Here is a 23,582-nt window from a genome sequence, read left to right as displayed (position 1 = left end):
ATTTCTTTATCTGCAGGGATTAAATTTTTTAAATCAAATTTTGATACCGTTATCCAAAAAAGAGGTTTCACATAAAGGCAAATTATTATAACCTTCTTGCCAAAAGTCATCCTATTATAACTACTTCTGAACTATGAGAACAGTACAATATAAAAATAAAACAAATGTGTCCCTTTTGTTGGCAGTAATTGCAGTGCTATTTAAAAAAAAGACTAGAAATTATAGTCCCTTAAGAAAAATAGTAAAAGTTATAATCTGAAAGTGATGATTTTCTCCCTTTTTACAGTTATAATAGGTTTTTAATAAAGAAGCAATATTTGAATAAGTCCTCTGATGACTCACAATACAAAATAATTCTACCCAAAATAGCCAATCTATTTACTAAAAACTATCTAGTCAAGTAAAAACATTCTCTATATGCTAATAAAGTCATATTCTGCCTTTTAAATTTCCATGAAGCTAGAAATGTAAATTTTGTTTATTGTCACACCTCTTTGTAATCAAGGCTTTGATTGAATGGATTCTTACATAATCTGAGTTCTAACTCTTTGGGGAGGAGGAGGATGAGCAAGCACAGTAAACCTATGTTGGAAAGTTCTAGAATGTTAATATGTTAAAACTAAGATTTATTTTGTAAAAGAAAAAATGGGGCTAGGGGAAAAGTACTACCATTAAAGCCCCACTTAATATTCAACAGGATACATCATATTGTGATGATTAAAACAAATTTGGCAGATGTCTCTTTTGATTTTCTCATTAAAATGCATACAATTAAAATAAAGTCATTTGTAGAGTACTCAGAGAATTCAAAAGATTAAAATCACTCCAGATGAAAATTGGGAAACATGCTTATATATCTGATAACCTCAGTTGTCCCAAAGAAGCTGTACAAATTTTAAATGCTCAAATTTCTCTCGTATCCTATTCAAGGTTCTCTTTACTCCAACCTAAATTATTTCAACAGACTACTATCCTCATCTCTAGTCATCCTTTTCTCAAATTCATACCATATAGTAATTGACAGGATAATCTTCCTAAAACATCATTTTCAATACATTATCTTCATGCTCAAATTTTCTTATGATTCTTCTCCTGTTCATAACCTTCAATACAATCTCAGCTTGGCTTTCAATGCTCTCTCTAAACTAGCCTCTCTCTGTCTCAACGTATTTCCCATGATGCACTTCACCTAGAGACTCAAGGGAGGATTTCAAGAAGAAAAGAGTTAGAGTATAATGCAGCAGGAAGAGAGCAGGACCTGTTGTCCAGAAGACCAAAGTTCAAATCCTGCCTCAGACATTTCCTAGTTATGTGACCCTGGGTCAATGACCCTTGGTGTCCTTATCTGCAAAATGGAGATAATACTCCTAAGTCTCAGAGTGGTAGTTAGGATCAAATACAAACTTACAGTACTCTACAAACTACAAAGCTAACATCCTTCAGAAGTCATTGGAGCTCTTCTTTAACAGGAAGAATTTTAATAGAGATTTGGGAGAGAAGGAGAGAGGCATTCCAAAGTTATGGAAATAGAACAGGGGCAAAGAGGTAGAGACCAACATTCAGGGAATAGTGAACTGTCCAGATTAATTAAAATATTCAATAATGAAGACAAAACCATGGGGTCTCACATAGTCAGTTACTGAGCTTTTATGCAAGGAAAAGACATGTTCAGAAGAGAACTGTTCTTGAAATTTTTGCTTGAGAATCAAGAAATTAAGTTGTTTTTAGGACATTATATGTTTGAAGATAGAGAAATTAGAAGGTATCAATCTCTCATGCTGGAAGACCTTTAATAACTGAATAAAATAAATATATTAATTTCTCAGAAAGGCCTATGGAAAAAGTACTCTTTTGTTATTCTCTTTGATTCCTTCCTTCATTCAATTAATATTTATTAAAACTTTACTAGCTATTGCCCTGTATTAGGCACTGTGAGAGATGCAAAGAAAATGATGATGAAAATATACATGTTGGTCAACTAGAAGAAAGGATAATACTTTTATTATAGTATAATAAATATAATAGATTATATAATGATTATATAATATAACAATAATATATCATATAACATTATATTATTATATACCATATGATAATATAATAATAAAGAATTATAGTACAATATACTACAATATAGAATATGAAAACACAATGGTAAAATGAAAAGTGCTATTATTGTTCTCCTGTAATGTATGTCTGCCATATCACTCCTCAATTCGGTGAACTCCAATGATTCCCTAGCTCTAGAAGAAAATACAACCTTTTCAGTTTGGCATTTAAAGTTTTGATTATGCATTATGTGTATATGTATGTATGCACACATTGTGTACTTAATGTACATAAATATTGTGTACAAATATAACTTTGACACTAAGAATTTCCATAAAGATTTAGGTGAGGAATACATATGCATATTCACACACACATATGAATATGCATGTATATGTGTTGCTTTAGCACTAAGGTTTTAATAGATATTTAGGTGAGGTATATAGGTATATATCCACACCTATATGCACATACATGTATATGCATAACTATGTTAGTTACTTTAACACTAAGTAGAATTTTAACATTAGGTAGGGAGTGGGTGTGGATGTGTCAATATGAATATCTTTCCATCTATAAATACATATGTGCATATATATGCATATAAAATGTGTGTTTGTGTATGTATAGATATAGCTATAGATCTGTATAATTACTCCTACTCATACATCCCATGTACATACCTCCTCACACAAAGTCCTTTCTTTCCCATAACTGTACTTTTGCACTACTTGTCCCTTCTTTTTGAAATATTCTCACTCTTCATCTTAGCTTCTTAAAATCTTTAATTTCCTTTGACTCAACTCAAGGACCATCTCCTACATGAAGCTTATTCTGATCCCAACATCTATGCATTGTCCCCCCAAATTACCCGTTTTATCTTCTTTATATATGTTCTCTATATATCTTAGTACGTATAAATTGTCTCTCCCATGTCTCAAACCATAATCTCAAATTCAGGAACGATTTCAGTTTTGTCTTTATATGTGTGTCTAGTTTCTGCTTAATAAACATTAATATGTTTCCTGATCATAATATCTTGCAATTACCAAGGAATATGAAGTTCCAAATTTTTTGCTAGGGTGCTGAGAACCACAGATGAATTTGAACCTCACATATGGTGCTTCAAGTAACAACAACTGGGGTGGGAGGTGGGGGGACAGCTAAGTGTTTTTGTCTCTTAAAATCTTAGGGAAAGAAAGGAAAAATATAATGTTGGAAAGTCGATAATTCTGCTAGCTAAAATTAGACAGACTGTCCTCATAAAAAGAAAGTTTTCTGTTATTGTTTTAAATAAAGAACAAGAGAAAGACAATTAGAAACAGCTTTATTTTCAGTAAATTATCAATATGCCTCTTCATTCCACCCTATCCTCTTAAACAAACTAAAAAATAATATAATCGAGGAAGTATAAGAGTACTATATTATGTTGCAGAATGCTTAGAAGTCTGAATACTGGGAAGTGGAATATATTCCATAATTCAGTTTCAGTTTAAAAACCCTTGACCTTAACACTTCCTCTACCTGCTTCCTATTGTTACAGCAAACACCCAACAGTCACTAAGTATTTTGGTCAAAGCTCCATTTTGGAATTTGGCTCCTTCCTGAAACTTGTCTATTTGAGGAAGTTTGTGAACAGGGACCCTAACAGGACTGGCTGGATGTTTTTAATGGCACTACTTCTTTCAACTGCAGAGTTTTATCAGAACTAAGCAGCCTTAAGATGCTGCTGCATTTCCTTTTTAAAGTGATCGTATCAGTGAAATACTAAAATAAGGACTGTGATTTAATGTGATAAATTTTCATTCCCATAGTTGTTCTCGGGAAGACACTACAATTCATTATACTGGTTGCTCTTAGAAGCAACTATCAAGGCTTAATATAGTAAAATTATAAATACCAGAGAGTTTACTTCCAATTGTCTTAAAAGTATCTCAGTTTTATTAATATCTCCTTTATAAGTTAAAATTGGACAGTAGAACTGCTTATGCTTTTTTTATACTTTTTGAAATCTTTAACAAGATATTGAATTTGCAACTCAGTTTCCCTATCTGTAAAATCAGAGACATTTCTTATCCTGCTTACCTTACCAAGATGTTCTGAGGGTAGAGAATAATGGAACTTACTTTATAAGCCTGACCATGTACATAAGCAGAATAGGTGGCTAACAAGCACATAGATATAATATTTCTATTATATGTATATGCATACATAACAGAGAGAGAAAGAGGAAAAAGGGAAGAGAGAGAGAAACAGAGACAGAGACAAAGAGACAATCAGGCTGAGAACCAAAAACCTTGGTACAATTTTAGGTTTCAATATGCTTGTATAAATATTTGTGCAATGTGTGTATACACATATATATGCAACTATATATATATATATATATGTATAAGTGTATAATACATAGTGTTATAAAAGTCTTAGCACAGTTTTAAGCCTTAAAAGCCTTTAAGTTTTAATAGCTTAAAACTGCACTAAAACTTTTTAATACATTGTATGTTTCAGGGTGCTAAGAGACATAGAACTTGCAATTAGAAGACCTGAGTTCAAATATAACTTCAGCTTCTTACGCATGTGTGACTGGTCAAGTCACAATCTCTGTTTTTCTCCTATCTCTCATCTATAAAAATGAGATAGCAATAGCTCTTATCTTCCAAGGTTTGCTTGAAATTGCTAATCAGAAGATTACTTTAAAAAAAAAAACATACCTGTGTGATATCATCTCTCTATTGCTGATCCAACAGGGAGCATAATTTCTAATTTAAGGACTCAGTATTGCTTCTGAAAGAGTTTTATTGAGCAGTAGATAACAACAGGATCCCTGTTATTGACTAGCAAAGACTTTTTTCCACCAATAATATTGAAATTAACTGAGCCTCAGTATGACTATTCATTGAGTAACTCTAATGAATTTATATAATCTTCCATAATGCTGATAAAAAAATAAATTTTAAGCACTGTGCATAGTCTTTTACTGAATTTCTCTATAGGCTTATATAAAGTTTATGACATAATATACATAGAAACATAAAAATAATACATATGGATTTTATAAAGCATTTTTACAATAACATCCAAGGCTTCCACTTTTCTTCACATGATCCTACATTTAAAACTTTCTGAAATAACCCAAAAAACTTTATATTTATACTCAAAATTGGAAGCAGGTAATTTTCTTCAAGAACAATTGTCTTAGAATCTTTCTCCACTTCTTGGACTAAGATCAACTTGCTTTAGTTTAAGACTTTAATTAAAGTAGGTTTTGAGGTTATTCTTCAGTTTGGAACATCAGAAAAAAAATTTGTTCAAACAAATTGAAGTTTATCTCTAAGAATAAGAGGAGGCAACTGAAATGGGGAGAGTGTATTCATTTTAAATGACTTACCCTGAGCAGATCAACTATCTATTTGTCTTATCTTTAGTTTTATGAGTTTCTCTTTGACTAATAAACAGTAGGTAAGAGATCTGCAAACTATACTGCCACATCACATAAACATAAAAAATTGCCATAAAGTTTACAAATACAATAATAGAGAAATGAAAGAAAAGAGTGAATAAAATTCAGTATTTGGAAAATTCTACCCCATGAAAGACATAGAATTAAGAAGAAAAAAGTAAGAAAATGGTCAATGGCTAGGAGAGCATGATGAGAGTAAAATGAAGGCAAGCTCTTGGAAAAGAAAACTGCAACACAATTTTACATAAACTTAAGATGTTGGAAGAGTGAGGGAAATATTCTGTGGTCTATAGAATTAAGGGAATATTATTGCACCATAAAAAACAAAGAATATGGAAAAGTCAAAGAAACATTGAAAAATGTTTCTACCTACAGGGACTGATTCAAAGAAACAGAAAAAGACAATATACATAATTGTGCTCCAAGCATCCTCTCTGGTCACTTACAGATACAGTGTTTCTTGCCTGCATCTTCCCATTGCTCTTTAAGATTCTCTAGCTATTAGAAATTTTTAACTGGATTGCCATAGACATCTTAAACTCAATAGTAACTCATCTACCTTCCCCAAAAAAATCTGACCTCTTCCTATAATGGTCAAGGCAACTACCATTTTTCTGGTCACCCAGTTTCATAACTTAGCCATCATCTTCAATTCCTCATTTTCTTTCACTCCTCATACGCAATCAGTTATCAAGTCCTACAATTTCTATCTTCACAACATATCTCCTATACATCCCTTCTCTACTTAGACCATCCTGCAACTATTCTAGAGGAGAGCCTCATAATTTTGTGCTAGGATTCTTAAAATAGCCCGTCTTCATTCAGCTGTCAACTTAATCTTCCTAAAGTACAGATCTGATCATAATAACACAACCCTCTACCCCACAATTCAATTTACTCTTTCTCTACCCAGACCAAAGATAAAATCTTTTCTATTGGTCCCTCCCAACTTTTCCAGTTTTCTGACATCTTGCTCCCCTTCACATCCTCAATGATCCAACATCAGCCTTCAGGTCATCCCTTACCCATGATACTATCCTTCTACTCCAAGCATCTTCACAGTCTAATGCCTTTACCTAGAATTCTCTCTTCTCATCTATGCTTCCTGGCTTCCTTCAAGTCCTACTTTCTATAAGACCCTTTCCCAAGCCTCCTTTTATTAGTACTTTCCCTTTAAGACCATCCCTTGTTTATCCAGTACATGTCTTATTTGTAAATAATTGTTGGCATGTTGTTTTCCTTATTAGACTGAGAGTTCCTTAAGAACAATGACTTTAAAAAGCTTTTTTTTTGACTTTATTTTGAGGTAGATGCTTTATTTTTATAACTGTAGCCTTTCAGTGTAGTACTTGGAACATGGTAGGCACTTAAAAAATGATAGCTGACTGACTTAGATAATGACCACAGCACTGTAAATGGAAAAGATAGTAAAAGGAAATAAAAGTTATATAATTATAATAATTCAACTTGTCCCTGTAAAAGAGTTAAGAAATTATGGTATATGAAGGTTATGGAATATTATTGCTCTGTAAGAAATGTCCAGCAGGAGGAATACAGAGAGGCTTGGAGAGACTTACATCAACTGATACTGAGTGAAATGAATAGAACCAGAAGATCGCTATACACTTCAGTGTTGTATGAAGATGTATTCTGATGGAAGTGGATATCTTCAACATAAAGAAGATCCAACTCACTTCCAGTTGATCAATGATGGACAGAAACAACTACACCCAGAGAAGGAACACTGGGAAGTGAATGTAAACTGTTAGCACTATTGTCTATCTACCCAGGTTACTTATACCTTCAGAATCCAATACTTAATGTGCAACAAGAAAATGATATTTACACACATATATTGTTTCTAGGTTATATTGTAACCTGTCATCGGGGGGAGGGAGTAGAGAGAGGGGGGGGATAATTTGGAAAAATGAATACAAGGGATAATGTTATAAAAAAAATTACTCATGCATATATACTGTCAAAAAATTTATAAATAAAATTTTTAAAAAAGAGAGAAAGATACTAGAGGGGGAAAAAAGAACATTGACATAGCAGAGAAAGCAGGAGATAGTAAATGAATGCAATGTCCAAATGGGAAGTATAAATAAAATCAAATTTCAAAAGATGATATATAGATAGACTGGCTGTAGTAATAAAAGAAGAAAAAAAAAAAAGAACAAAGCTATAGAAATAAAAACAAATTGAAGAAATTAGAATAGACAATGAAGGCACAAAACTATCATTTGGTAGATGATATTAGTTGAATCAACTAAAAATAGTTGAAATAATTAGCAGCTTTAGCAAAGTTGCAGAATATTAAAAAAACACCTATATCGTTAGTATATATATATATATATATATATATATATATATATACGCATATATATATTATATATACTATGTATATGTATAATAAATATACTATACATATATATACTATGTATATATATACATATATATGTGTGTGTGTGTGTGTGTATAAAACCAACAAAGTCCAGCAACAAGGGATATAAAAAGCATTCATTTTAAAATAACTGTAGACAACATAAAATACTTGGAGGCTACCTGACAAAACAACAAACTCAGGAAATATATGAATATCATTATGAAATACTTCACACAAATAAAGTCAAATCTTAACAGATGGGAAAAGATCAATTATTTGTAGGTAAGTTGAGACAATATAATAAAAAGACAATTCTACCTTTGCTTATTCAATGCCATACCAAACTACAAAAATTCATTTTACAGAGATAGAAGAAATAATAACAAAATCCATCTGGAAAAATAAAAGGTCAAGTATTTTCATTATGTAAAATGTAAAAGTTTTTGCAAATACAAAATCAATGCAAACAAGATTAGGAAGATTAGAAACTGATGCAAAGTGTACATTGTATACACAGTACCAGCAAAATTGCACAAATATAAATGACTTAAACTATTCTCAGCAATACAATGATCCAAAACAATTCCAAAGGACTCATGATGAAAAATTCTAAGCACCTCCAGAAAAAGAATGGAATCCGAATACATTTTAAAACTTCCTACTTTTCACTTTATTTGTGTATGTGTGTAGTTTTTGTCTGTGATTCCTGACTAATATGGAAATATATTTTATATGGCTATACATGTAAAATCTATATTAAATTACTGTCTTAAGAAGGCTAATTGGAAAGAGAAAATTTGGAACTCAAATTTTTTTTAAAAAATTAAAAATTGTTTTTACTTTTAATTGGAAAAAATAAAAAATTCAAAAAAATTTTAAATGAAGATACTATACAGTTCTCTCAGAGCAAAAAAAAAATGAAATTGAAGAGATGTTCATCAGTTGGGGAATGGTTCAAAAAAGTGTGGTATGTATTTGTGATGGAACATTATTGTTCTATAGAAAAAGATGAGGAGGATATTCACATAAAAAAATAAACCTGGAAAGTCCTCCATAAACTCAAGCAAAGTTAAATGTACTGTACACAAAGTAATAGCAATGTTCTAGTTTTGCTGTTCTCAGCAGTATAACTCTGAAGTACTTATGATAAAAAAAAATTCCTATCCATATCCAGAGAAGAAACTGACTGTGTCTGAATACAGATTGAAGGAAGCACTCTCTCTTTATCTCTCTTTTTTTTCACTTAATTTTTCTTGAAGTTTTTTTTTCATTAGGATGGGAAATCTGTTTTCTTTCACAACCTGATTTTTATGGCTGTGTTCTGCATAACTTCACATGTGGTTTCTTAATTGTAAATGGAGATAAGGAAGAGAAACTAGAACTTAAAAAATTTTAAAACAAATGTAAAAAACATCATTTTAAATGTAACTGAGGGGAAATATTAAATAAGCAAATCAAATATAAATAGAAAAAAAAAGATGCTATAGCCTTGATGAATACAGATTTAATGTCATTGTCATCTCATTGTTAATTATGCCTTTAAGCATAATATATAATTTCCTTGTTTGCCTTCCTTATATGATCAATTTTTAAATATTGCTTTATCTGAAATCTTGATTGCATCCATTTCTTAGGGTTTTTTTTCCTTGCCTTCATTTGAACTCTATATGGTCTTTATATATATATATATCTTTTATTCAGCAAATTTTGGGACTTTTAAAAATCATTTCTCTATTATCTTTGAATTGTAGAATTACATTCATTCACTTTTTGGGTCATAATTGGTTTTAAAGCTTTTTTTTTCATTACATATTCTCCTCTCTACCACCACTCCTAATACACACACACACACACACACACACACACACACACACACACACACACACACACAAAATGTCTATCCTAGGCACAAATTGAGTCAAAGGAAGCTTAAAGGCTGTTAAATCTAACCCTTTTCTTTAATACATGAGGAAACTAAGACATAGAAAGGAAAATGAGTCTTGCTAAGGATCACAAAGCTACTGTATGTCTAAGACTGACTTTTCTAACTCCAAATACAGTACTCTAAATAACGTCCCATGCTAATGTTGACTGTCTCTGTTAATGTTATATGGATTTGCCTCTGGTCAACCTTCTTTAAAGTATATTACCCTGAGATAATACCCACGTCCTCTCTCTTGGGGAACACATAACACATAATACAGCTTAAAGAATCTCCAAAACAGCCCTTTGCAAAAACTATGTGTTATCCCCTCTTCCACTTTGGGATCACCTTGCAGTGTTGCTAGGGTATTTTCTTTCTGTTCCTAATATATGTCTCCCACTTCTCCTTTTATGATGTACCTGCAGTTTTCCAGTCTTACATTTATAATACCCCCGAGGGCAAAAGAGAAATTAAAAGTTTCTTATTCACTTATCCTCCTAAGAGTTTTTTTTTTTTAATAAATCTTTTCTTGGGACATACTTGTCACACCCTCTTTTCTTCCTGTTCAAAATCTGTATTATTCCACTATCTACAATCCTGACTTACTCAAGTATAGAATGATATTTTCCCCTTGAGATGTTAATTCATTTCTTTCTTCATTCTACTTGATTTTCCCTTTTATAGTTCATAACTTTCAGATTCCCCATTCCCTTAACACTATTTTCTCCTGTTTCTCAAAAATGCAAGGTATCTGGTGTTTTTTTTTTAAGATCAAAGAAAAATCTTACTCTAACCTACATTTCTAGCTTTGTTTAGTCCCAATCACATAAGAACACATATTTCATTTCTTATTCTTTTACTATTATCTTAAAGTTCTTAATTTTCTTTTTTTTAAAACACTTTCATAATGAATGTGTTGCTAGGCTTTGAGTTCTGAAAAAGGAATGACTCGAATTTTTCCTTTTAGTTAAATATCCAAATATTTTCTCTGATTCTTTTGTTTTATATGATATATATATATATGTACATATATATTTGTGAAGTAGTACCAATTTCCTTTATTTTTATGACAATATATTATAAATTTTCTTTTGATTTCCTAAAGTCAAAGAATAATCTTATATGATTCTTATTGTTCTTCTAGTAATAATGTCCCTTTGTTTATGAATTTCCTGATCAACATTTATTTCTATTTCAGTTCTGTGCTACCAGAAGTGATGATTTGAAGACTGGGTTTATCTGGAAAATTTCTTTTTTTGTCATTTATCTGCTTGAGAGAAATACTGAGGAATACCTTTTAAATTTAATACCAATGTGTTGTCATGTCATTGATACAAATTAAGTCAATTTATTATTTTCAGTAATCTAAAATACTTGATATTCAAAATGACAACCCTGGGGCACCATTAAATTCCATAACACTTAAAGAAAGATCAAAGATTAAAATGCATTCTAACTTGTTTTTTATGTATTTTATTGGATTCTAATTCCTTAAAAAATGATAATCCAAGTTCTCACAGAATTGTAAAAACTACAAATTTAGAAAGAACTTATAGGTCCTGCAATATCCTCTAATAAGCAGTTACTGGGATAGACTCATTCCATTTTTAACAATTTTAACTATTAGAAATTTTCTCTTATTCTGAACCATTCTGTGCCTCTCTGTGACTTCTGCTTATTGCCCTATTCATTGAAATAATTGAATGAATAACACATTACCAAACCCATAGAGCAATTGTTATTACATTATAAACCTAAAGAGAGGGGACAGGTAAGTGGTGTAGGGGATAGAGTGCCTGATCTGAAGTCAGGAAGATGCATCTTTGTGAATTTAAATCTGGCCTCAGATACTTATAAACTGTAACACCCCAAGTAAATTGATTAATCTTTCTTCAATTTTTTCTTTGTAAAATGAGCTAGAGAAGGAAATAGCAAACCACTCCAGTCTATTTGCCAAGAAAACCTGAAATGGCATTACAAAGAGTCAGACATAACTGAAAAATGACAACAAAACCTAGAGAGAAAAGACCTTAACAGAATTCTACCAGAATCTGTACAGTTCAACAATTTTATCAATGACATGAATGAAAGAGTAGATAATGTGCTTATCAAATGTGCAGATAACACCAAAGTGAAAAGATTGTGAGACTCAACGAACAAAAGCCAAATCAATGTAACATGGCATTTCAAAGCAAAGTCACAGAGACCCATCATGCCCAGCATACTTGAAGAATTCCCTCCACACCCATCACTGATAAGGGGCCTAACAGGTTCACCTGAGGCCCGGAGGCAGCCATACTCATGTGCTAAGGTTCTCATTGGGAGGAAAGTTCTTTCTCATCCCAAGCCTAAATTTCTTTCATGGCAACTTCATTCATTTCTTCTGCTTCTATCTTCTAGGACCAACGAAACAAGCAGAAAACTAATAGAAATTTTGTTTTCTCCCCCTTTCTCTCACAGTTTTCCCTGTCTCCTCCTTCCTCTTACCATTCCCTTCATCAGCTGAATGGAAAAGCAAATAAAGCTCTAGATTTAGACTCAATAAGGCCTGAGTTCTAATCTTGCTTCAGACATTCCCTAACCATGAGACTGCACAAATCACTTGCCACTCTTTGCTCAGTTTCCTCATCTATAAAATGGGAGATAATAATACAACCCATTTAGAGGGTTGTAATAAGGATCAAATAAGTTAGTATGTATAGCGCACTTTTCAAATACTATCTAAATGCTAACTCATTATTACTACTATCCAAGTTTCCTACTCCCAAATTCATACATTTAAACATATTATTCCCTCTACCAGGAGTATCCTTCAATATTTTATATTCTACCTCCTTAATTGAATGAATCACATCATACCCTAATTTACCATAGCGTCTTGCAAAACAAGTATGATGAATATTAAATGGTAACATTACATGAATATTCGCTTCTTCCTGAGCTATATTCTTGATGTTATAACATCTCTTGAGTTGCTATGGAAATCTTTTTTTTAATCAATACACTATACAACAGACTATAAATTTATCCTTCAGAATGAAAAGGATTCACAACCATGTTATTGATTTGTATTCAATTCATTTCAACATATTACATAAAAGAAACCATGTTAGTACAAGCAAAAAAGAGAATGATTCCTTCTAATAAGTGGCAGAGAAGTATTATAAGATCATAGGACCAAAACTTCATAGACAAAAGATATTTCAAAGGCCAAGATAATTTAAGGAAAGAGAATGCATTAAATAGGGTGACCAATCAAGAGTTCCCAGAAGAGGTACCAATTAAGCTGAATCATTCAGGAACCTTAGGAGTCTAAGAGGAGGAAATGTACTTTCTCAACATGGGAAAAGTCTTTGTGAAGAGAAAGAGTAGAAGAAGGAACAGCAAGACAAAAAGACAGCTCATCCATCAATTTGGGGAAAACATGGAATAATCAAAGAGAGAAATGAGTAATGTCTAGAAAGGTAGGTCGGAGTCAGGTTTTGAATGACTTTAAATGCCTGAGGCAATTGAATTTTTTTCCCCATATTCAAAAAGAAGTCACTGAAGGCTTCTGAGAATTGAAATGGCAGGGTCAGTCCTACGCTTTAAGATGACTAATTTAGTTACTTTGATGGAATGAATTAGAGACCTGAAAGATCAATTAGGAACCTGGATGATAAGGAACTAAATTAGCATGGTACTGTGTCAGTGGAGAGAAGACCACAGATAGGGAAAATGTGTACGTGTAAAACTGGCCCCTGGCAATCCACTATAGCACAGACAGACAGTTACTATAGCATAATGTCAGTTAGACAGCACAAAGCAATAAAACATATGTGAACTAAGTACATTTATAATCATGAATAGACTACACATTTCTGAAGGATAATTTTCAAAGAATAGCATTTCTAATTATCAAATTTAGGTCATTATCAAAGGAAAAGGTTTCAGAATATCAATGAATTTCATTCTTGTAGTAGGAAATGCCAGTGCCTACTTTGTCTTTTAAATACTATATTCCTAAGTACATTTCTTATTTTAATATTTAGCTGCCTCTACTTATACATTTTGAAAGTCTTTCTCTGGTTCTTCTAACTGAACTGAAAAAGAAAGAGAAATCTGGAAAATTACTCAAAGAAATATATTAGAAAGAAATTTTATTCACAGGGTTCCTTTTTTCTATAAATTGGGAAACAACCTGCACAATGTCTAAGTAATGTGTTAAGAATGATAAAAATAGTGATCATTACCTGCTTTTGAAGTGACAAGCTGTAGAACAAGAGGCCTTCTTGTTACAATGCCTGACCCTCGAGGAAGAAAGTCCCTAAAGAAAAAGAAGACATGTTAGGGCATAAAAGTAATCATGATCACCTCAGACTTACATATTAATATCTCTAGCAACAGAATGCTTATCCTTTTCCCTCTTATATCACACAGAAAGGCAAGCAGGGTAGTGCAGTTTATGAGTCAAAAAATCTGTGTCCTAGTCCTGGTTCTATACCTCCTGACTGGACAGGTCCCGTCACCTCTCAAGATTCTAGGAAGGTCCAAGAGTCTAAATTGTAGATAATGCACCCTTTGCATTGACAGAGGAAGCTATTCCCACAAAAACTGCCTACATTAGTGTTGTTATAGGTTTGGTCAAAAAAAAAAAGCCACAGATCTCATCTAAGGAAAATTTCAAGTCCCCTCTGTTCAAAGTGAGCAGAACCAGACATTGTCATTTACTTCTATGGTCACAACAGCTAAATCCAAATAGGAGATGCTTCTGTTTAATTAAAACCTCTAGGGAGGGGAATGTTCCAGTACATTGATGATAACAGTCATGGTCCATAGTACTTAAGAAAACACATAACTGATAGTCACAGAGTTAGATGACAAAATTCATAGCAAAGATGTCAGTATTTTTCAAAGCCTCAGGTCATGACTCTGAACATAAATTAACACTGTAAAGCAACAAAGATGTAGGCATTGTAGCAAATTGGATTGAAATGTGTTGCCATGCTCTGAAAGTTTCTTTGTACAAAATAAAACAAAATCCCATGACATTGGCTTGCTTGCTTGTAATTTCATATTTTTTAAGAACAAAGCCAGAGGCCAAGTGAATGGGGGGATCTTACTTGCAGTTGTCTGTATTCTGGATGAGTGGAAATTTACTATGGTACTTAATATTTGTTGAATAGCATTATGTAATCCACATGACAGCTAGACTGTAAAAATATTATACAATTATGTCTGCAGTGCAGTTAAATCACTTTTGATTCTGCAATGAAAAATAGAAATTCAAGGTGTACCCAGGGCACAATATCGAACACATTGAGCAGATTATGTAGTTGAGGTTTTAATAGAGGTATTTAAAATCAAGTGACTTCAATCAAAGGGGATTTCACCTGAAGTCTGCTAATGTGCTCGGTAACAAGATGGGTAATATTGTGGCAGGGATCAGAACATTCACAAGACACTCAGAAGGACCTGCTGACTCTACAGCAAGATACAGTCATTGAGCAGAGCAAGCTACCCATCCTCTCCCAAGACCCAGTGTTTTCTATGAAATGAAGAGATTCAATTCATCAACAAGTATTTATTAGCACAGATTACTTGCCAGAAAGTGTGGTTAGATAAATAAAAAGACAAAAATGAAATAGCCCCTGCCTTATGTTTTACTTAATATATACACAGTTAAGAAACACTGCTAAAAACTGGGGATTCAGAAAAGGGCTCTTGTAGAAAGTGACCCTTAGAATGATTCTGGGAAGAGACAGACATTCCAGGTAGCAGGGTGTAGAAGAAGATTATTGCAGACACAGAGAATGAGATGTGAAAAGTCACAGGGTGGTGATGCTCTGTGCTGAGAACAGAAAGTTAAGCAATTTGGCTGGAACGTAACTTGTTTGAGGATGTTTAAATCCTGGAATGACTGTTGGACAAGAAAATGAAGCCCTTTAAAAATCAAACGGAAGTATTTTTACTGTGCCTTAGATGCCAAGGGAACCACTGAACCTCAGGTTTTAATTTGATTATAATTTGGAATTTGGAGGAATTTCCTAACAATAGTTAGCAAAATCAGTTTTATGGATTGGATCAAGGAAAGATTTGAGACTGGGACCACAATTAGGAGTTAACTGAAATTAGAAGAAGGGTGGCCAGAGTCTGCCTGAACTGAGATGGTTGTGCAATGAGTGAAGAGAAAGAAGGGAGCAAATAGGGAGACTTTTGTGGCAGTTAAAATTCATTAAAAAATGGCGATTGACGGGTGTATGTGGTGGGAGAATAATAAGAGGAGACAGGATGATGCCCAGGGGAAACTGGAAGGATAGTGGTGCTTTTAATGCTAGTTGTGGTCCCTTTAAGAAACTAGTCCTTTTATTACTTTCTGATCCCCAACCCCTTCTAGTTGATGTATTACCAATTCAAGAAGCTAGGACTTTTGATTCACAAATCCTGGTCAAAAGCACCCCTTTGAATTCCAATAGGAGATCTGGGCTCTCCCAGCCCCCATCTAATCTGAGCCAACTTGGGCTGTCCCAGCCCCCATTTTAATGATCTGCTCAGGTTTCCCAACCCCCACCAAGTAAATCCTAGCCCTTGATGAAACCCAGCAAGGAGCCAATTTGGGACTCTACCTACGGGCCCCTTTAGCTAAATCTCTTATTATAAAAAAGCCAAGCTGGAGTTCTCTTTGCAGAGGTCCCAAACATGGCAGCCTTATGCCTGGTATGCCAAGGATCTCTGCCCACTGGAACACTTGTTTCCAGTGCTCTCTTATCTCTACCTTCACCTTTTACTAACTAGACTTTAACCTTACTTCCAAACCCCATAATAAACCTCTTTTATCAATCTAGGTTTTCCAATCTGTAAATTCCTTTACAGAGGACTCTTGCACTGCTACTAAACCTCATTTAACTCCCTCTCCTTGAGCCGAATCCAAAGGGGTTGCAGGGGAGCTCCATTTGATTTCCTGTACCCCAAACCTGCCACTAGACCTCAATTAAACCCTAATTTCATTTGGGTACCCCAATTCTAGACCTCATCACTTTCAATAGAAATAGGAATGGTAAGAAGAGGGGTAGGTACACTTTGGGGGAGGGGAAATGATGAGTTCTGTGTTGCATGTTAATTTGAAATTTATAAGGGAAATCCAGGTGGAGATGTGGGACTAGATAGCAGGAAAGAAATGAGGGCTGAATATGTAGATTTGGAAGTCATATACATAGAAATAACAATTAAATTCATGGGAATTGATGAGAGCAACAAGAGTATAGCAAAAGTGTGAGTAGAGAAGAATAATAAACATAGAGCCAGAGAGTACATTCAGCCTCACCAATGGAGGAGGGGATATGGATGATAGTCCTTCCAAGAAAACAGAAGTATGAGGTAGGAGTAGAACAAGAAGAAGGCTAGTTATGAAAATCCAGAGAGAAGAATATCCAAATTGTGGAGAATGGTGAAAGCTGTCAAATGCTACAAAGAATAACTCATAAAAGGCCAATATGTTTAGAGAAAAAAATCATCATTCGTAACCTTACAAGTAATTTTGGTAAAAGTGAGAAAGATGAAGGTCAGATTACCAGGTTCTTAGCACTGGAAGTAAAGTAAAGAAATAAAAACAATAGGCAGATCCAGCTTTTTCCAGTAGGTTTCTTCACCCCTATCAAACTCTATTTATCCCTCATTAGATGGTAAGCTCCTTGAAGGCAGAAATTGCATTTTTTTCAGCTTTGTATCCTTTTGCATATCATAAACAATAAAAGTTTATTGGATTTATTGAATTCCCATTGCTAACAACCTGGTTCAAGCTCTGCTTTCCACTTGTCATTACTATTGCAATTTGGTTCCTGATTCATTAAATAAAGAAATAATCTTAAAGTACTGATCAAATCATTTTACTCTATTCTTCAAAAGTTTGTAGAGAGTCCACAGTTAATACCACATTTCCAACAAAGTAAAATGAAAATGAGTTGTTTGCCTGTTATCCATGTGTTTACTGAGTGATAATAAAGACAATAATTGCTAATTTTCACATAGCACCTTGAAGTTTGCAAAGCTCTTTATGTATTTTTATCTCCTTTGATTCTAACAATCATGTAAGACCCTTTTTACAGATGGGAAAACTGAAGCCAACCTAGTTGTCTCTAGCGAGATCCCTTAAAGCATTATATGGACTTAAATATACATTTATAGACATTTGCTCTATTTCAATTGCATTCACCATGAGTTTATTCTCTCCATTATAGTTTTAGTGAATGTAGTTAGTGTTCCAAGATTCACAATCATGAGATATTGCCAGGAAAACATTTGCATTGAAAAGATGGGTCTTAGCCCCTGGACAAAGGTGGGATCATTACTAAAAAGATACAATTTTGGAAGCATACTCAAGCTCTATTCTGTTCCTTTTCAGTTCTGAGTCCAACTCATTACATAAATGCAATCCCATCCTAAAGCTACATAATGATTTATTATCATAGTCTACTATCTAATTTTGGGGCTTGATATATATATATATATATATATATAAAATCAGCACAAAAATGAAGTTAAATCAAGATCATCTAGAAAACTAATACAGTAATATTCAAATGAGGGACGAATTACAATCCATTGGAAGGAGCAAAGAAAATACTAAAATTGAGGAGAGAAACAGAACAGTTTAGAGCACTTGCAGTCCATCCCAATCTTTGTTATTCTCCTTCCAGCTTCCTGTCTTCTAAACAGGCTTCCCTGGACAGTCAATCATATATATTCCTCTCCAGGCAAACTGGTAGACAGGCTATAATTTCATTTTTTAATTCTATTCTGAACTTAAGAAATAAAATAAGCATTTCCATAACTCAGTAGAATAGAAAAAAAAAAGATGATTATACACAGAACTGCAAATCTATTGTTATATTGCTATTCCTTCTCAATACATAATAAAGTTATCCTGTAACTTTGGTTTTTTTCTTCCCTCCATTTCACTCTAGAGATGGCTACCATTAGACACAAATATGTATGTATATGTAAAACCATTCTATACATACTTCTATTGATCAATTCTTTCTCTGGATGCAAATAAAATGTTTTCCTTCCCATAGCCTTTGTAGTTAATCTAAGTACTTATAGTAGTCAAAATGAATTTTTCACTCATAGCTGTTCTTTTGTTTGTTTTTGCTGAAGCAATTGGGGTTAAGTGACTTGTCCAGGGTCACACAGCTAGGAGGTGTGAAGTGTCTGAGGTCACATTTAAACTCTCTACAATTGTTCTTAAAACAAAACCATATACAATGTTTTCCTGATTCCACTCATTCCACTCTTCCTCATTTCATGCAAATCTATTAGGATACAAATTTAGTGTTGGTGGAATTGTAAGCTGATCCAACTATTTTGGAGAGCAATCTAGAATTATGCCCAAAGAGTTATTAAACTGCCTATACTTTAGCCTAACAAAACCACCACTAGGTCAGTTTTCCAAGATGATTTAAAGAAAAAAGAACCTACATTCTCTAAAGTACTTATAGCAACTCTCTGTGGTTACAAAAAAAAATTGGAAAATGCAGGGATGCCCACCAACTAGGGAATGACTGAACCAGTTGTGTTATATGATGGTGATGGGACACTACTATGCTATAAGAGATTAAGAGCTCTATGAACTGAGGCTATAACTTGCCACCCAGACACTGTGCTCAACTATCCTCCCTTTCTGCCCCACAACAACAATAAGAGTATATATCTTTCAAGGGAGCCCAACTCTGCATAGCTTTTGCTATAACAGACATGGGTAGACCCTGCTTTTGGGACAGTGGGGACTATTCCAGTGCCTTAATCTCAAGAAATGATTCATGGTATGTATGCTTCAAAACCTGGGACAAAACAGAATCTAAGGGCAGGGTGAGGGTGGTCCTTCATAGGACTTGGTAATTAGGCTGACCCAGGATAAGGATTAACCTTCCTGGGGGTTATGAGCTTCTTGAGGCTTACAGGGGCTCTTTTTCCTCTAACCCCTCCCCCCAAAAAAAGGATCATATGCAGGGCTTGAAAAGATAGAGTACTGGCAAGAGCAGAACAACCAATCAAACTAAATAAACAATATATCCACAAATTAGGAAAGTCATTCACAAGGAAATCAGAGCCTACCCAAGAATCCTGCTATCTAATTTTCCCACATGGCAAAGTCAATCTTTAGACTTGGGTTCGGTCCTCCAACAACCACCCTTCCACTCCCTGATATCAGAAAAGATAGCATTTACTAGAAAAAAATCAATAAAAAATATGAATAATTGGTAAATGAGTATCATGATGCAGTAAGTGTAGCCAAAAATGTACTTTTTGGGGGGTTGGATCTATTTATACATGATTATGAAGTGTCTTTTCAGCTTTGACAGCCATTTAAATCAAATATTAAAATAAAATGAACAAATAATAGAATCTTTGGATAACACAGTAATCACAGTGGTAAACCTAGATCTTAGAAATAAGAAGTAAATTCAATCTCACTGTCTTTATTAAAAATACAAAAAAATATTGAGCCAAAAGATTGGTTTTTTAATAATAGCTTTTTATTTTCAAAATATATGCAAAGATAATTTTCAATGTTCACCCTTGAAAATCCTTGTGTTCCAAATATTTTCCCTTTCTTTCCCATACTCCTTCCCCTGGACAGCAAGTAATTTAATATATGTTAAACATGTGCTATTCTTCTATACATATTTCCACATTTATCATTCTGCACAAGAAAAATTAGATCAAAAAGGAAAATAAATGAGAAAAAAAGCAAGTAAATAACAACAAAAAAGCTGAAAATACTATGTTGTGATCCACATTTAATCCCCACAGTTTTCTTTCTGGATGTAGATGGCTCTTTTTATCACAAATATATTGGAATTGATCTGAATCACCTCATCATTGAAAAAAGTCACGGCCATCAGAATTGATCATCATATAATCTTGCTGTTTCTGTGTGTACAATGTTCTCTTGGTTCTGCTCACTGCACTTAGCATCAGTTCATTTGAATCTTTCCACACCTTTCTGAGATCATCCTGCTGATCATTTCTTATAGAACAATAATATTCATATACCATAATTTACCCAGCAATTCTCCAACTGATGGGTATTTACTCAGTTTCCAGTTCCTGGCCACTACAAAAAGGGCTGCCATTTTTGCACATTTTGGTCCTTTTTCCTTTTTTATGAATTTTTTTGGATACAGACCCAGTAGAGACAAAGGGCATGCACAGTTTGATAGCTCTTTGAACATAGCTCCAAATTACTCCCCAGAATGGCTGGATCAGTTCATAATTCCACCTATAATGTATTAGTGTCCCATTTTCCCACATTTCTTCCAATATTTATCATTATCTTCTCCTGCTATCTTAGCCAATCTGAGAAGTGTGTAGTGGTACCTCAGAGTTGTCTTACTTTGTATTTTCCTAATCAATAATGATTTAGAGCATTTTTTCATATAACTAGGAATGGCTTTAAATTCTTCATTTAAAAATTGTCTGTTGACAATTTATCAATTGGAGAATGAGCCAAAAGATTTTGAGATCATTAATAAATAATTTTAAAATTTATTTCTTATTTCACTTTCATCATCCTCTTTAATTTCTATTATTTTTATCTAGAATAGTAGCATACTCACACTATTATTATAGATAAATATAGATATGCTGGGGCCGCATTAATAAAAATTATTTACCAATTAGCATACATGATCAAAAACCGTTTGTAGACCACTAAACTAAAAGATTATAGGTTCACAGAGTTGAAATTGAAAGGGATTTTTGAGGTCATTCTCCATTTTACACATGAAGAAACAAAGACCTAAAGCAATTAAGTGCCTTCATCCAACATCACACAGATAGAAAGTCCCAGGTGTAGCTCTTCTGTCTTGAAATACAGAAGTCGTGAAGCCCAGAAGTAACATATCACACTGCTTCAACAGCCCAAAAAGCTATTGGGATCTCAGGCTACAGTGAGAACCATAGTGTTCATGACAAAGTGATAGTTCCATCATATTCTGTTCTGGTTAGTCAAGAGGTAGATTATTACGCGCATTTCTGAGTGCCATATTTTAGAAAAGACATTAATGAGCTTTTATAAAAGATACTTAGCTATTGGTTTTTGGTTTGGAGATGTTTGGGGGGCATAGGTAGTGTATATGGTGAATATCTGGGGTTTATGGATGGAGTTCTAGGCCTGAAGTCAAGAATACTCACTTTCTTGAGTTCAAATCTGGCCTCAGACATTTATTAAGCTGTATTATCCTAGGCAAGTCATCTAACTTGTTTGCCTCAGTTATTCAACAGTAAAATGAGGTAAAGAAGGAAATGGCAGACCACTCCAGTATCTTTACCAAGAAAACCCAAAATGGAGTCCCAAAGTTAGACATGGCTGAAAAATGACTGAACAACAATAATGTATATCCACACTGAGAAATATACTTTTTAAAAAAAGCTTTATGGTTACTGAATGTTATTGCCTATAACTTGGTTGTTAAATATCTTTCAATTAAAAATATTTTAAATGGAATCCATCAATTTGACTAGCTACCTTAAGGAAATTAAGTGTAAAAAATAATTATTAGCAAACTTATTTTAAAGTAAACCTTATTCCTCATAGGCATACATAAGAATTTTTAAAAATATATACTTTAAAATATGTACTTAAAATATATGTATATAAATACATTTTAAATATAAACTTTAAAATATATACTAAAATATATTAAGTATATAAGTATATATGTATATATTTCTCACTAATATCAAAAATATTTTTGTATCATTAATAACATCTTAAAAACATTATTCCAGCTTAATGCCATAGTTTATATCAATGTATAGGATATATTTCATGCATAAATTTTAGTGTACATAATATACTAATAGAGTAGTATTCATAATTAATAAACAAATGTAAATATATTAGGGAATATGTGCTCCAAAAAAGCAGTAACTTTTACTGATAATCAATCAAAAGAATTTGAAGATGATTATTCTAGATTCTCAATGGGCCCTAATTGACTTGAAAATATATTTTTATATCTAAGATATATAATCTTGATAAATTAATCTTCCTGGAGTATAATCCTTTGCTCCAAAACCATGAGTGGCTTACCATTGCCAACCAAATTAAGTATAATGCTTTTGTTTTCAAGATTTTTTTGTGTGTTCAGGTCTTTGTAGTTTTTTCGCCCCCTATATTTAGACACTAGCTTAGTCATGTTCCCAGAACACAGCTACACTATCCTATCTTCATAGCTTTACTATTACCTTCACATAAAGTACTTTTTCTTCCTATATCTTCCTATAAAAAGCCCACCATTCTTAAAGGTCTAAAAACAATGAGTTTTGAAATGAATCCAAGACAGACAGTTGAGGGGGAAATGGCAGAGCTAAATCTGAAACATATGAGAAAAAATGAAGAAAAAAGAATAGAAAATGATTTCAAAATTATAAACCTAAAAAGGGAAAGTGATGAGCACAGTTTTTATTTATTCATTTGCCAATGAGATAGTCATAGATAAAGAATAATATGGATCTTATTTTTTAAAATAGCTCATTGTGTGAATCATTAATCTGTTCTCTTTTAAAAGAAGTCTTTAGATACTTGCAACCTTTATAAAGCTTAGACACATTTTTGCTTGCTGCCTGAAATTGCGCAATTTGAGTGTGTAAGAACAGTTCATTTTCAGCATGATCAAAACAAGTCAACTACTTTAACCTTTAAGGAGTTGTCAATGTAAAAAATCATAGCTTTTCTGCTTCGTTTTTATTTCTGACCTTTCAGGAACCAGGAAAGCTTT

At 33.1% G+C, this 23,582-nt stretch overlaps 1 protein-coding gene across 6 annotated transcripts in view; it reads right to left on the bottom strand.

Moving 5' to 3' along the window:
- DNM3 (dynamin 3) overlaps nucleotides 1-23,582 on the bottom strand; it is a 562,491-nt gene that overhangs the window by 456,190 nt on the left and 82,719 nt on the right. For all 6 annotated transcript variants that reach the window (XM_074308351.1, XM_074308353.1, XM_074308348.1 and 3 more), the window contains exon 2: nucleotides 14,052-14,125. In XM_074308351.1, the coding sequence (XP_074164452.1) occupies nucleotides 14,052-14,125 (74 nt within the window). The remainder of the gene's footprint in view (nucleotides 1-14,051; nucleotides 14,126-23,582) is intronic.

The sequence above is a fragment of the Sminthopsis crassicaudata genome, chromosome 4 (genome assembly GCF_048593235.1).
Source record: "Sminthopsis crassicaudata isolate SCR6 chromosome 4, ASM4859323v1, whole genome shotgun sequence".
Lineage (NCBI taxonomy): Eukaryota > Metazoa > Chordata > Mammalia > Dasyuromorphia > Dasyuridae > Sminthopsis > Sminthopsis crassicaudata.
The sequence above is the reverse complement of the archived record's forward strand: the minus strand, read 5'-3'. Positions and strand labels throughout refer to the sequence as shown.